This window comes from Maniola hyperantus, chromosome 19 (genome assembly GCF_902806685.2).
Source record: "Maniola hyperantus chromosome 19, iAphHyp1.2, whole genome shotgun sequence".
In the NCBI taxonomy this organism is placed as follows: Eukaryota; Metazoa; Arthropoda; class Insecta; order Lepidoptera; family Nymphalidae; genus Maniola; species Maniola hyperantus.
Window position 1 is genome coordinate 9,288,162 of NC_048554.1, and position 16,059 is coordinate 9,304,220.

The 16,059-nt window shown below is 37.3% G+C and overlaps 1 protein-coding gene across 1 annotated transcript; it reads left to right on the plus strand.

The window, feature by feature from the left end:
• Positions 1 to 449: 449 nt before the first annotated feature.
• Prp6 (pre-mRNA processing factor 6) lies at positions 450 to 15,870 on the plus strand. Its single transcript, XM_069505143.1, has 17 exons — positions 450 to 639; positions 1,903 to 1,962; positions 3,186 to 3,309; positions 4,590 to 4,720; positions 5,353 to 5,612; positions 6,059 to 6,319; positions 6,755 to 6,948; positions 7,524 to 7,794; positions 8,075 to 8,211; positions 8,693 to 8,770; positions 8,938 to 9,154; positions 9,429 to 9,592; positions 10,201 to 10,377; positions 11,046 to 11,179; positions 11,594 to 11,744; positions 12,679 to 12,789; positions 14,661 to 15,870. The coding sequence occupies exons 1-17, from the start codon at positions 545 to 547 to the stop codon at positions 14,883 to 14,885; spliced, it is 2,790 nt and encodes a 929-aa protein (XP_069361244.1). The 5' UTR covers positions 450 to 544; the 3' UTR covers positions 14,886 to 15,870.
• Positions 15,871 to 16,059: the final 189 nt, after the last annotated feature.

Genomic DNA, 16,059 nt, shown 5'->3' on the forward strand with positions numbered 1-16,059 from the left:
TTTATACTTTTCGAAGCAACGTCAATTCGAAACTGCTTTGTTTTGCATTGAGCATTGACGCGAGTTTGCCGGAGGTAGTAGTTGTGCTAGCCAGCGATCCTATGTGACGATCGTATTAGATTCCATTTTTAAAAATTTATTGATATTTTTTTGCGATTTCAGAGGTTTGTCCACATAGTGAAAATTGTTCATATTCACAAGTACATTCACCCCTTAAATGGTGCAAACTGATTTTTCTACACTTGTATACATTTAAGAAATCAATTTAATAAATAAATTTTGAGTCCTAAACCTAAAACTACATTCGATAAAATTTATGAATCTCTGCACATCACTATCGTCAATAAAGTAATACAATTATTTCCTTCAAAGTCGTTATCAATTAATACGGAACTTCATGAGCGGACAAACGTCAAACCGGCCATCATAGCGTGCCGCTAGTTTAAGCTAAAATGGTGCGAGCTGGTGCGAGAGTATTTTTTTACGCATAATACATTTAAAATACATATGAAGCACGAAATTTAACGAAATATTCAGTTCAGTCATGTCGGTACCACCGCAAGCATTTGTCAATAAAAACAAGAAGCACTTCCTTGGAATTCCAGCACCACTAGGTTATGTTGCTGGTGTCGGAAGAGGGTATGTTTCATCTTTAATAATATATACTTAAATTCTAATGTTTAAGCTTGTGTTTATTTGTGGAATGCATCATGCAACAACTATTGGCATTTGGCGCGATTATTTAGGAGTAATGAGGCAGACCAAACGGAGACTTACACTGTTCCAACATAGATTAAAATTGAGTCCTGACTCTTGAGCCCTTATCTTGCATAACTAAACTTAAGGAATCTATATACAGTAGAAACGCGATTATCCGGACTACCAACCAAAAATTGTTCGGCCAAGTGCGAGTCCGACTCGCACACCGAGGGTTCCATACTCGGGTATTTTTTCCGCCATTTTGTACGATAAATCAAAAACTATTATGTATAAAAATAAATAAAAATCTGTTTTAGAATGTACAGGCAAAGTCCTTTCATATTATGGTATTCCACTTGGCATAGTTATCTTACTTTGAAAATTGAAAATACTATTATAGTGAACTACATAATATGCACAAACCCCGCTTTTCTTCATACATTCGATTATCCGAATCCCTAACGACAACAATTAGTCCGGTTAATCAAGTTTCCACTGTAATATATAAAAGGAAAATGTGACTGACTGACTGGCTGACTGATCTATCAACGCACAGCTCAAACTACTGGACGGATAGGGCTGAAAGGCATGCAGATTGCTGATTGATTATGATGTAGACATCCACTAAGAAAGGATTTTTGAAAATTCAACCCTTAAGGGGATAAAATAGGGGTTTGAAATGTATGTAGTCCACGCGGACGAAATCGCGGGAATAAGCTAGTTTCTTATAAAAAAATGCTACCATTTTTATAACAAGTACTTTGATGATAAATAATAACATCTTTCTAAAAAAAATCTTCAGACTTGTTTTAGATTCTTTTAACTATATATGCTTAAATCTATACCATTAATAATTATTATTGTTATGTTCTTTAATATTCTTACTAGAGTAAGGTAGTTTAGGAATTGTGTTGTATTTACTTTTAACTTTTGCATGCCTTCTGCTAAGCAAAACATATCTACTGTTTAACTCTGTTAGATCAAATCTCCCTCTGTTAGAGTAAATCAATCTTTTTCTGCAAAATAAAAAAATTGAATTGAATTGAATTGCTTTGGTAGAGACCAACCTCTAGTCCTTGGATCCTTATCTTGCTTTGGACCCACTCTTTATGGTGATAAACAGGCTAATTATCCCAATAATAAATCACATTTACCTACGTCTTGTACTATAGGTAATAAATCAATAGCTTTTTACAATTTCAGAGCCACTGGATTCACTACCCGATCTGATATTGGTCCAGCCAGAGATGCAAATGATGTATCGTAAGTATAAAGTATAAATCATAAATACCTAATGATAGAGAAATTTAAGTGGTGTGATGTGTATGTGGAGTACTCATGTTGTGCACGGAGTACTGCAGTCACCTCTTCGATGGCTCCGCTAAGTACCAACTAGCGGCTCTGGATACTGTTGATCGTCAAGCTAGGACACTCATAGGACACACACCCCTTTACTGGCGAAACTACAAAGTCTCGATCACCGCCGCAAGGTCGCCGGCTTATCAGTGTTTTATAGGATATATTTCGGAGGGTGTGCTCAGGAACTTTCGATCTTGTCCCCCCTTCACCATTTTATCACCGAGGCGGCGGTGTTCCACGACGACATTCCATCTACACGCACGAAACGTTTTGCATCATCATTCCTCATACGTATGGCTAAGGTTTGGAATACTCATCTGCGATATGTGTTTCTTACCAATTACAACCCAGGTATCTTTAAAACAAGAGTGGATAGGCATCTTCTAGGTAAACGCGTCCCATCTTAGGCCACATCATTACTTCCCATCAGGTGTGATTGTGGTCAAGCGTATACCTATAATGAATTAAAAAAAAAGTGTTTTATTAACATAATTAGGCATTGTTCTTGTAATAATTTCTATAATGATGCGTTAAAAACTATTGTAATGAAACTAGAATATAATGCAGGAAGTGTCTTGATAGCCACAAATAGGAGTTTGATTTAAAAATTTAACCTACTAACTAAAATCTAGTAAGAAACTTGTGGTCGAATATTACTTTTTGATATCATTAAATTTTGAATGAAAGTGTTTAGTATGCTATTGCCTATGGGTTATTAAATGACAAGAAAGCTTTGGAATGAATTATTGCTCTAATTCTTATACATAAACAGTTCAAATAGTTTAAAGAGTTGAGAGTAAAGTGATATAGGTGGTAGTGATTGTAAAATTCAATTAACAATATTCAAAAGTACCTTCTTTGAAAAGTAAATCTTTGATATTTTATTGTGTTTGTATTTTTATTACAGTACCCAATGTAATGTACATCAACCTTTAGAAGGAGACAGCAAATTTTAAGAGCATTGTCTCTGTCGTTGAGACCAACAAAACATATAGGTATGAGTGACAACGCTCTACAAAGCTGAAATGTCATTCTAATGGTCGATGTAATTACTTTCAGCCGCATACCGTATGTGTGTATTGTGTTTTATGTATTATTATGTAAACGTAAAATGTTTGTTTTCTTAGTGATGACCGTCATGCACCACCTGCTGCTAAACGCAAAAAGAATGAAGAGGAAGATGATGATGAAGACTTAAATGACTCCAATTACGATGAGTTTTCAGGATACAGTGGTTCATTGTTTTCCAAGGTTTTTATTAATTAAATTATTAATTATCCATACATTATCCAAAAAACCGGCCAAGTGCGAGTCAGGCTCGCGCAATGAGGGTTCCGTACTACAGTCGTATTTTTTCGACATTCAAATGATATCGATAATTCAAAAACTATGATGCAGAAAAATAAATAAAAATCTGTTTTAGAATGTACAGGTGAAGACCTTTCATATGATACCCCACTTGATATAGTCACTCACTTCGAAAGTTGAAGGTACTAATTATTAGTTCATGACCACAATTTAATTTTTTTTGTGTGATCTAACCCTAAATTCACGGTTTTCAGATTTTTCCCCAAATGTCAGCTATAAGATCTACCTAGCTGCCAAATTTTGATTCTAGGTCAACGGGAAGTACGCTGTAGGTTTCTTGATAGACAGACAGACAACAAAGTGATCCTATAAGGGTTCCGTTTTTCCTTTTGAGGTACGGATTACGGAACCCTAAAAATGAGAAAGTGTGTCTGTGTGCTATGTTTTCATGGCCCATCCATTGCTACTTTTTATCCTGGAAAAATCAAAGAGTTCCCATGGATTATTGAAAACCTATATCCACACGGGCGAAGTTGCAAGCATCATTAGTTATTCTATAACTAAGCTTATTCTACAATAAATTAACAAAATTAACTAAACATTAAATCTGCCAAGTGCGAGTAATACTCGCGCACCGAGAGTACCGTACTACAGTCGTATTTTTCTACATTTTGCACAATAAATCAAAAATTATTATGCATAAAAATAAATCAAAATCTGTTTTAGAATGTACAGGTAAAGCCCTTTCATTAATATACCCCACTTGGTATATTAATCTTACATTGAAAGTTGAAAAAACTAATTATTTCTCCATGAATACGGTTTCCATTTTTTTCCCCTTACGTGTGCTATACCTACAAATTTCATGATTCTAGGTCAACTGAAAGTACCCTATAGGTTTCTTGATAGAGACGACAGACAGACAGGCAAACAACAAAGTGATCCTATAAGGGTTTCTTTTTCCTTTTGCGGTATGAAACCCAAAAAAGTAAGAATAAACTGTTTTAATTTGAAATACCAAGTATGTAATATTAGAAAAGGATTCACAATAACAATAAAATAACAACTGTCAAGTGTCAACTATTTTTTTTTATAAACATAAAACATGTAGTATAAAAATGACTGGTTCTTGGTGCTATTATGTCAGCATATACTGCCACATACAAGAGGGTATCATGAATTCAAATATCTGCTTAAATAATAACGATCCTCTTTTTCATTAGGATCCATATGACAAAGATGATGCTGAAGCAGATGCTATTTATGAGTCAATTGATAAGAGAATGGATGAAAAGAGGAAGGAGTATAGAGAAAAACGCCTAAAAGAAGACTTGGAGAGATATCGTCAGGAAAGGTACTGATGTTTATAGTACTTGATACTTCCAACTTTATAACACAACGATTTTGAGAAATTAACTTACTTACTTTGCAGAAATTCTTTTTACAAATAAACTCATTTTGTGATATTGAGTAAGCATGAGACTTTAACTTCAATGAAAACATACATACTATATAGCCTTTTTTTATGGCATAGCCTTTTCTTATTTCTCCACTAATAATTATGATTTGAAATTGAATGTATCCCTTTAGCGCGAAAGTTGTGATTTTTACATTGTTACAACTGTAATAGTTGCTGTAACTGCATCTTAGGCAATAGTGAGGTAGCGTCAGCCAATCAGAGGTGATTGTGATCTTCGTACTCGCATGCAGAGTGTAAACAGGCAGGGGTCGTATTGTCACGTGACCTGAGAAACTGACACATCAGTTAAGAGAGAGAGAGATAAGACTTTATGTGATGGAAAGAGAGCTATTTGTTAGATTTTAGGCTGCAGTGCTGTGCAAGCTGAATTGCACTTTATTGCATAGTAACATGAGTCGCTATTTATTGAAAATTCTTTACGGAGTGATCCTTCTTTATCTGGAAAGTACTATTAAGAATTCTGTGCTATAAATTGCCTCTTTGCCAAAATAATCAATATATTTTAGACCAAAAATACAACAGCAGTTCTCAGACTTAAAGCGTGAACTTAAAATGGTATCTGAAGACGAATGGGCTGCGATACCTGAAGTCGGTGACGCTCGAAATAGAAAGCAGCGTAATCCCAGAGCAGAGAAATTTACTCCATTGCCTGACAGTGTGCTGTCGAGGAATCTAGGCGGAGAGTCCTCTTCTACTATTGACCCTAGTTCTGGTCTAGCTTCTATGATGCCTGGAGTTATGACACCTGGAATGCTTACTCCATCAGGTATGTTTATAAAAGTACATCCATACTAATATTATAAATGCGAAAGTGTGTCTGTCTGTATTGTCTGTCTGCTAGCCTTTCACGGCTCATCCGTTCAACCGATTTTGATGAAATTTAGTAGAGATATAGCTTGCATCCCGGGGAAGGACATAGGCTTATGTTGTTTATATGAAAAAGACTTCACAATAAATAATAATAAATGAAGAGTTTGTATTAATTATTTACATTTTACATACACATATCCACTTGGGGTTTGGAACTATTTCTGGTCAGGTCTGGTGGGAGGCTTTGGCCGTGGCTAGTTACCACCCTAACGGCAAAGCCGTGCCGCCAAGCGATTTAGTGGTCCCGTACGGACGGAAACGTTTAATTGCGGAAACCTGCTCAGAAGGAAAAAAGTAATATGTCAATCCACTGTGTTAGTACATCCAATACTTGAATTGCAGGTGATCTGGATTTAAGGAAAATCGGTCAAGCAAGGAATACCCTTATGACTGTCAAACTGTCCCAAGTATCTGACTCAGTGACAGGTCAAACGGTAGTAGATCCAAAGGGATATCTAACAGACCTGCAGTCAATGATTCCCACATATGGAGGTGACATCAATGATATAAAGAAGGCAAGGCTGCTTCTCAAATCAGTGAGGGAAACTAACCCTAACCATCCGCCTGCTTGGATTGCTAGCGCCAGGCTGGAAGAAGTGACTGGTAAGTAAGGATGTTTCTACTGGTTGGTTTGTGCTTAGTCAATCCTTAGCATTGGTATGTGTTATTAAAAGGAAATAAGCGAAAAGTGATACTGTATTTAATTGCTAATCTATACTTATTAAAGTGCCATTTCACGGCCCATCCGTTTAACCGATTTTGGCGAAGTTTGGTACAGAGATATATAAACTATCTCACATGTCGTGATGTACCGCACCATACACCCGGGCCGGGGATTGACATAGGCTATGTTATTCCCTTAAGGCTTTTGTCTGCTACCTACAAGATAGAGTATACATGTAAAGTTTTGCATTATATACTTATTCTAAAAAAATATGTCAGAATTTTTAAAGTAATTCATTAATTTTGCCTTTCTTTAAATAAGCAAACCATAACCATTGCCTGAATTTTTTGTTATAACAATAAAAAATATTTCAGGTAAAATCCAATCAGCCCGTAATCTAATAATGAAAGGATGTGAAGTGAATCCTAGTAGTGAAGAGTTGTGGTTAGAAGCGGCGCGGTTGCAGCCGCCCGACACTGCGCGCGCCGTCATAGCTCACGCGGCCAGAAACTTGCCGCACAGTGTGAGGGTGTGGGTGAAAGCTGCGGACTTAGAGCAGGAGACCAAGGTGAGAAAACTAATATTAATCGAACAATGAAAGGATGTGAAGTGAATCCTAGTAGTGAAGAGTTGTGATTAGAAGCAGCGTGGTTTCAGCCGCCCGACACTGCGCGCGCCGTCATAGCGCACGCGGCCAGAAACCTGCGCACAGTGTGAGGGTGTGGGTGAAGGCTGCGGATTTAGAGCAGGAGACCTAGGTAAGAAAACTATTATTAATCGAACAATGATAGGTTGTGAAGTGAATCCTATTAGTGAAGAGTTGTGGTTAGAAGCGGCGCGTTTGCAGCTGCCTCTTTTCCTTTTTCCCTACGGAGTTTCTTTATACGGATTTTAAATCGCAGAAAGACACAAAAAAGACCACTCCATAGCTGCACAATTTTGAACTTGTATCGGAGGTCCGGCCTACCTTTTACATTCCGAACGCCATCCGGAAATTGTTTTTAGTACGAACTACCAATAATTCTGTATCGTATTTTGCGATTGCCTGTTACAAGTCGTGGGCATATTTTCGTAAATACGCCTCATGACATTCACAAAAACTTTGCCTGGATAAGCCTTGATGACAATCGTATCTTTTACCAGGCAAAACGTCGAGTCTACCGCAAGGCGTTGGAACACATACCCAATTCCGTACGTCTCTGGAAAGCAGCTGTCGAACTAGAAAATCCTGAGGACGCGCGTATATTGCTCTCCAGAGCGGTTGAATGTTGCCCCACTAGCGTAGAACTGTGGCTGGCCTTAGCCCGACTGGAGACATACGAAAATGCAAGGAAAGTGCTCAACAAAGCCCGTGAAAATATACCGACAGATAGGCAGATTTGGGTAACGGCTGCTAAACTTGAAGAAGCGCATGGTATGTTGATTTTTATTTTATAAGTTCCTAAACCTTTTTGGACTCCCAAATCTCGATACATTCGATGTAAATATATAACGTAAATAATCGTCTACATATCTACAGCTTTATATTTTAGTAAATTTGTTCAAATACAATATATTAACCTATTGCGGCGCTAATCTACCTAAGTATTCTCTTTTGAATTGATCATTGTGCTACTCTTTCCTACTATTCAAACGAAGTTCTTAGATATATTATGTATAATCAATAGAACATCTCCTTACTAATTTTTTAACAGGAAACACGCATATGGTAGAAAAGATCATTGATCGTGCGATCACCTCTCTAAGCGCTAACGGTGTTGAAATCAATCGCGAGCATTGGTTCAAAGAGGCCATGGAGGCGGAGAAATCTGGGGCGGTGCATACTTGCCAGGTAACTATACAGGGTGTAACCAGAACGTTAGCAAAAATAGAGTTATTGTTGTACTACCTAAACATAACCCAATACCAATAACCATTTGCCTCATTTTGTAGTTTTAGTGATTTAGTATTTTTCAAACCCGCAATGTATAGCGTGCAAAACTCGGGTTAATCCCGCGGCATTGAATCCGAGTGGCCTACTTACGTAACTTCCGTTGACCTATAGCCTCAGATGTTTTATTTGCAATATATCGTGAACTTTTACAAAATACGTATAGGTTTTTATTTTTTATTTTTTCGCGTTTTTTATGATATATCAGTAATCACCAGTACTATCACCTGTCTTCGTTTTTACTAGCATTCTCGTTACACCCTCAAATTAACCTGGTAAACTAAAAGTTCAAAAATTTCAACTTAAATCCAATATTGAAAATAAAAAATCACCGACCTTAACTTTTAAAGAGCTTAAAATGATGTATGTTTTATTGTTTTAGGCTATCATTCGCGCTGTGATAGGCACGGGTATAGAACCGGAGGACCAGAAACACACGTGGATGGAAGATGCTGAAGCAGTAAGTTCTATCGATGTTACATACTTAAATTTTACCCCATTTTATTTGTCCTACCATTTTTCTTGAGTAACTAATCACTAAAATTTGATGAAGTGATTCACTCTGAATGTCATGGCTTTCGTAATCTCCATTGTCTTCCTAGTTGCAAGCTTATGCTTTGATTCCAGTGCGCAAATGAAGGCGCATACGAGTGCGCGCGCGCAGTATACGGCTACGCGTTGTCCGTGTTTCCCTCTAAGAAGTCAATCTGGCTCCGAGCTGCGTACTTGGAGAAGCAGCACGGCACCAGAGCCAGTCTCGAGGCGCTGCTGCAGAGGGCAGTGGCGCATTGCCCCAAGAGCGAGGTGCTGTGGCTCATGGGCGCTAAGTCTAAGTGGCTGGCAGGTAAGAATTTCTTATATACAGAATAAGTCCCGCAAATTGCTATTGCCCGCGGTCGCAAATACGTGTTGAGGTGATCTATGAATCTATGATCACCTGAAAAAAGAATGTCTTTGAAGGAATGGGGGCTTGTAAGTGTTTTATAGATTCTAGTAAGTATAGGAATAAAAGTAATAAAACTTTTTAATAAAAGTAATAAAATTAAAAAAGTCTAATAGATTACAAAATAAATAAATAGCCGAAAATATGCTTAATTTGACTAGACTATTATGTTCAGGTGACGTACCAGCTGCGCGAGGTATCCTCTCCCTCGCTTTTCAAGCGAACCCTAACTCTGAAGAGATCTGGTTGGCCGCTGTCAAACTTGAGAGCGAGAACAAGGAATATGACCGAGCAAGACGTTTATTGGCGAAAGCCCGGGCCTCTGCTCCTACACCACGGGTAAGAAATACTCATTAGTAATCCCACTGCGCGATTGCGGTAGAATGAGAGCTACAATGTCACGATCGCAATCACCTCTGATTGGTTGATGCTCGCTCACTATTTCCTACAATGCATTGTTTGCAACAAGAATAGCACAAATTCAGCCAATCACAACAACTGAGATTGTAATAATGATTGATGCAGGTTTTCGAAATCGCCCTACCGAAATCAATCGTTATATCCAATACATATATTCAATTGTTTAAATGTAGCATTAATTTGGAGCTTCAGTAGTTAATTAGACATCTTCGATAAACTGTTTGTTTAGTTTCTTTTAGAGCACAAGTTTCTGCTAAGTTGTGTGAAGGCTTTTTAGTGGTTACAAATCTCTTTCTTAGATATTGCCAAATGGCTGAATACCAAGAATACATTTAACAGATTGTAAAACTCCTCTTAACTTTTTATATGCTTTTCAATTTACGGGTGGGTGTTAGGAGATTTTTGTATATTTTTTTAAATTGTAAGGCCAATTTTTTCTATTTTATTGCACCAGTTCAGTCGACCTTTGTCTTTTTTGAGATTTTGAGGTGAAATATCGTAAATTAAATAAATATGTCGTCATTTAGGTAATGATAAAGTCAGCTAAGCTGGAATGGGCGCTCAACAACCTCGACGTGGCACTCAAGCTATTAGAGGAAGCTATAAAAGTGTTCAGCGACTACGCCAAACTCTACATGATGAAGGGAGAAATCGAGGAGCAAATGGGCAGAGACGATGACGCGCATAACACTTATACCCAAGGAGTAAGTATGTTTTTCGGTTGGTTCGTTTCACGGAATTGAAAACGTTTTGAATTGAATGGATTTCGGACAATTAATCTAAAGAGGTCGACTAGATTTAACAACACAAAAACAGACTAGCTAAAGATTTTTTTTGACCTTATGCTCGCGACTTCGTCCACGTGCACTACACAAATTTCAAACCCCTATTTCACCCTCTTAAGGGGTCGAATTTTCGAAAATCCTTTCTTAGCGAAAGCCTACGTCATAATAGCTATCTGTATGCCAAATTTCAGCCAGATCCGTTTTGTAGTCTGAGCTGTGCGTTGATAGATCAGTCAGTCAGTCACCTTTTCCTTTTATATGTGTAGTATATTATAAATATTAAATGTGGGTATTTCAGTAATGAATTGCATCTGTCATTTGTTGTATTAAGCAGTCCGGAATAAACCGTAGTGGAGATTTGGTGTTTTCTTTGATACATTGCAATATGTATTGATAAAAGGTCTAAAATCTATTGTTTAATGCTCGGGTGAGATTGTTGCCAATAACATTTTAATATCACAAAAGATTAGTTACAGAGTAGTTCAATGATACTTTACCATTTGATATGCAACATCATTGATGTATCATTTGTGATCATTTAATTTTATAAGTATTTACTAAGAAATAATTTGAATTGCTTATTTTAGCTCAAAAAATGTGCGACTTGCGTATCGATGTGGATTTTGTTGTCAAGATTAGAAGAAAAGTTGAAGCATGTAACCAAAGCGAGATCAGTGCTGGAAAAGGCAAGACTTAGAAATCCTAAAAATCCTGAACTTTGGTAAGTAAAAATTACCTATTGTCCTTTCCGTTGTCATATCTTGCTATCCTGATGAATTTTTACTTGTTATTTTTGGGCTCCCTCAAAAGCAAAAAGAAACCCTTATAATCCTAAAACTTCGTTGTATGTCTGTCAAGACAAGACAAGGGAATCAAAACGTATAGGGTATAATGCGTAACTCCTCACGCGACTCTTTAACGTTATGTGTCAAAAAAGTACGATTTTAGTACTTATTTTAAAGGTAACCCGTACTTTTAACATGACAGGAGGAGGAGTCATTTGTACGGAATGTCTTGCAGCACAAGTAAAGAAAAAAATCCGAAAACCGTGAATTTGTGGTTATATCACAGCATCGGATGAGTGCGTGATCGCTCTAAAAAGCTGTAAAATAATAATTATTTTTATTGCACACAGGTTAGAAAGCGTACGGCTAGAACGGCGCGCGGGTTGCGCAGAAGTAGCGGGTAGTTTGTTGGCAAAGGCGTTACAGGAGTGTCCGACGGCCGGCCGCCTGTGGGCAGAAGCCATCTTCATGGAAGCACGTCCGCAACGGAAAACTAAAAGTGTAAGTGCCATTAGATCTATTACTGTAATATATCTCGTATCTTCTTAATCTGTTTAAAACATAGGATTAATACGAGATTTTAAGTCTCGCCAACGTTGATAGAATATGGTATTTCACCCTTTTTTTGAAAAGTGTTTTAATTTGACCCTAAAGTGATAATAAACATAAGTGCAATAAAACTGCATTTTTTCGCATTATAAATTTCGCCGCGAAAACGCTACCCACCATCTGTCCAGTTTCATGAGCTGTCATGATGTCACACAGATTGGTAAGATACGGTGTTTTCTTAGTGAAATAGATTACAATTACAATCCATGTGACGTCACAGTCGGAATTAAGATGGCGGCTACGGTATCGTGCGTTTTGGATATGTGTAGAACAGATGAAATCTTTAAAATGAATTATAAAACTCATTATATAATTTTATAAACTGAAATTATCATTTTTCTATTGCTTATTACTAATACTATCTTGTTTACATAATTTTAGATTTTTCTCGCTTGGTGTAAAATACCGCATTCGAGCGTCGAAATGCAGTAACGTCAGAGTAAAATTGATTTAAAGTCATGCATTCAGTACCACCCATTTTTATTTAGCAAGAATTCTCAATGGAGCGCTAGCTGTGTACGGTTACGCTTGCTTATAGGCTGTCTCCACTCTAGGACTTTTCGGCTCCAATGGCCATCGCCTTTAAGACAGGTGTGGCCTGCCCACTGCCACTTCACCTTGCCAACCGGTTGACAATGACCTTGGTTTTCCTGCGGATCTCGTCCTCTCGGGTTCTATCCCTCAGAGAAACTCCTACCATAGCCATACTTCGCATACCATAGCTCGCTGAGTGACTTTGAATTTGTTGATGAGGCCGTGTGGTCGACGTTTCAGAATTTCATATGCCCAATTCAAAATAATTTAATTACTAATTATTTTGATGTAGGTGGACGCACTGAAGAAATGTGAACACGACGCCCACGTGCTGCTCGCCGTGTCTCAGCTGTTCTGGACGGAGAGGAAACTGAACAAATGCCGGGAGTGGTTCAACAGAACGGTAAGAGTGAAGTCACACGATGCGTTGCGTTAGCGGTGCGGCGCCTGAGCGGTGCCGCTGCGTCGTCCTACGTAGAAATCACTACCAAGTACCAAGCTACACGATGCGTTAGGATGTCGTGCGGCGCAGCACCGCACGCGCAACAGACTTGAGACCAGAGAGACGAGCGGGGAGGAGTGGTGCGGTGTTACGCCATACTTTCTGTCGGGGTCTTGGACGATTTAACCTATGGACTTGTAACGCGCCTAATATTACGAATAAAAATTTCTGTCACTTTTGGTGCGGGACGAGGAAACACTACATAGACAACTTGACACACTCACTCAACAAAGTTTTGTGTCATTATTAACACACACATATCTAAATCTTCAACACTACTACATTTTACGCACACTAATAAGTTATATACATCAACATACGAAGACATTACGAGTGTAAGACAGTCAAATTGATTTGCGATGCTACCGTATCGATATTTTAAAATATATCGATAGTTTTTCAGAAACAAAAGTAGAAGTAAGAATTTATTACTCGTATTTAATTACTTAAAACCAGTGTTTGGTCAGCGTAGCGTATTCATCGTAGTATTCGATCGCACAATTGTGCCCACTTCATTTTAAAGTGGGCGTCTTTAGGAAATCTGTAAAAATAAAACGATTATGATAAATTATTACCTGATCCTCATCCTTGAGAAAGGTACACCTTTTAGCTACATATTACCCAGTTCAGAGACACCCTACCCCGTTTCGCGCCTATCACTAAAATTGCGTTGCTTTAATTTTTTTTTTAAATGTATTAAGTACGTGAAATCACAGAAATCGACCAGTTTTATTACAAGTATAGGTAGCGAAAAAATTATGGTAATTAATAATAACTATTCTTTACTTGACTTGAAGACGGTAATTTAGTCGTTAATAATAAAGAAAATGTTTTCATCGATATCGATAATCGAACCGCAATCACTATCGTACTACTACGTAATTTCATGTTGTTCACGCGTATTCAAATTTTAACCTAATTTGTATATATCGAGGGTTGCAATTGTTTAGAAAAAACAAAATATAGTCTCGTGAGGAGTGTGACTCGTTTCTACCGAATTATTACGTACTCAATTACTGAATCGGTAAAGTTCTCGATTGTTATTTTATTATAATAATTTATGTAATTTAATTTATAGAAAGCGTTTATTACACCAAAAATACTTACTTATGAAATGAAATTCCATCTTTTTGTAAATTTGATGTGTTTGATTTGTTCTTGCACTCACTAACGGCACAAACAGGCATTTTTCACCCAGCGTGTAAGACGTCGTCACACATCGAAAACGATTCTGACAATGACAAAATCGATTCCGCAAACAGTGTTTATAAACGCAGTGGATTAAAAATCCATTACTATTGACAGAGGGGAATAATCATGCGAGGCGCGTCCTTAGGTTAAATCGTCCAAGGTCGGGGTGGCACCAAATACTCAAATCCACAGCGGTGCGGCGCCGCAACGCACAGGAAACGGATCGTGTGGCCTCAGTCTAAGACTTGTTGCTAATCCAATGGAGACATTTCATAGCGTTGATATTATAATATTTAGTTATAATCACTACCCATATTATAAATGCGAAAGTGTGTTTGTTTGTTTGTCCTTCTGTCACGTCGACAGAGCATCGGATCGACGACATTTTTGGCATGGAGATAGAGTTAAGAGCTTGCTAAAGAGTTAAGCTTTAACATAAATCTGTTTTCTTTTGAACTCTTCTGTTCAAGAGTTGTCTTATGTTCAAGAGCAAGGTCAAAGCACTGTCTATAAATCTGAGCATAAAAGTCACCTGAATGTCGTTCTGTATGAGATTTTGACGTATCTTAAAATTAAATCAGGTAAAGATCGACCCGGACCTCGGCGACGCGTGGGCGTACTTCTACAAGTTCGAACTGTTACACGGTAACGAGCAACAACAAGAGGATGTCAAGACTCGGTGTAAGACGGCTGAACCGCACCACGGGGAGAACTGGTGTAAAGTATCCAAAGAGATCGCCAACTGGTGCTTCAGTACTGAGCAGATACTGCTGCTGGTCGCGAAGAATTTGCCTGTTCCCACGTAATTTAATTAAAACTTTACTTTTATGGATATAATTATTCTTCACAAAACAATGTCCTAATACAATCAAAAAAAGTTGTGCGTATTTAGTGTGGATACCCAAAAGAAGTGAAACTTCTTCAAGTTCGAGCGAGTTTGAACTACACAATAATGAGCAGCAACAAGAGAACCTCAAGGCTCGCTGCGACTTGCGAGGCCGCTGAACCACGGGGAAAGCTGTGTAAAGTATCCAAAGATATCACCACCTGGCACTTCAGCAATGAGCAGATACAAATCCCTACGTAATTGTGAGAGTCGGTAAACTTTATTTTTATGTATATATTTTATTCTTCAGAAAATTCATATAAAACAAAATATTTTAATCCAATTATATAAAAAGTTGCATTTATCTGGTTTGGATACGCGAAAATAGTGAAACTTCTACTAGTTCGAGTGAGTTTAAATTACACGGCAACGAGCAGCAGCGGGAAGACGTCGAGCGAACTATTCCACAGAAACTGCGCTCTCAAACTACTACTTTTAAAAGTTTCCCTTCAAATAGCTAGAAGCACCAGGAGGAGACGAAAACATTCCATGTTTCATAACTAAAGTCTCCCATACTCAAATAACCTTCCTACCGCGCCTAAGAAGTTTCACTTCAACAATTTTTTTAGTCATCAAACACGAATGTAAATAATTATCGCTTATTCATGACTTATTTACTTAAACTTACTACATACACTGTATTCCCTGTTAACTAAGGTAGCAGTTGTAGTAATTGACACAAAGAAATAGTATTTATATAGTATTTACGGAATATTATCAAAACAAGAATAACGTTTAAAAAAAAAGTGTTACTGTTTTAGAAAAATAATTTGATTTACTTGTCGATCGTTGTAGGTACTATTTGTCGATTTTTCTCAAGACTATCATTTTTGTGTAAAATTGTAAATTATTTATAGATTTTAATTATTGTTAAGCTTAGTAAATTAAACTAGTTTTTAAAAGCATTTGTGTTTGATTTTAAAGTTAGTTTTGGTAATCACTGTTAATTGTATAACGTGTATTATAATGTTGGTCAGGATTAAATAATATAGTTTTTTTTAAATACACAAATCCCCGCATATTAGCATATAATCATCATTAGATTAGATGAGTCCCAATACTATCGGATTCAATGTAATCAAAAGATGATATTG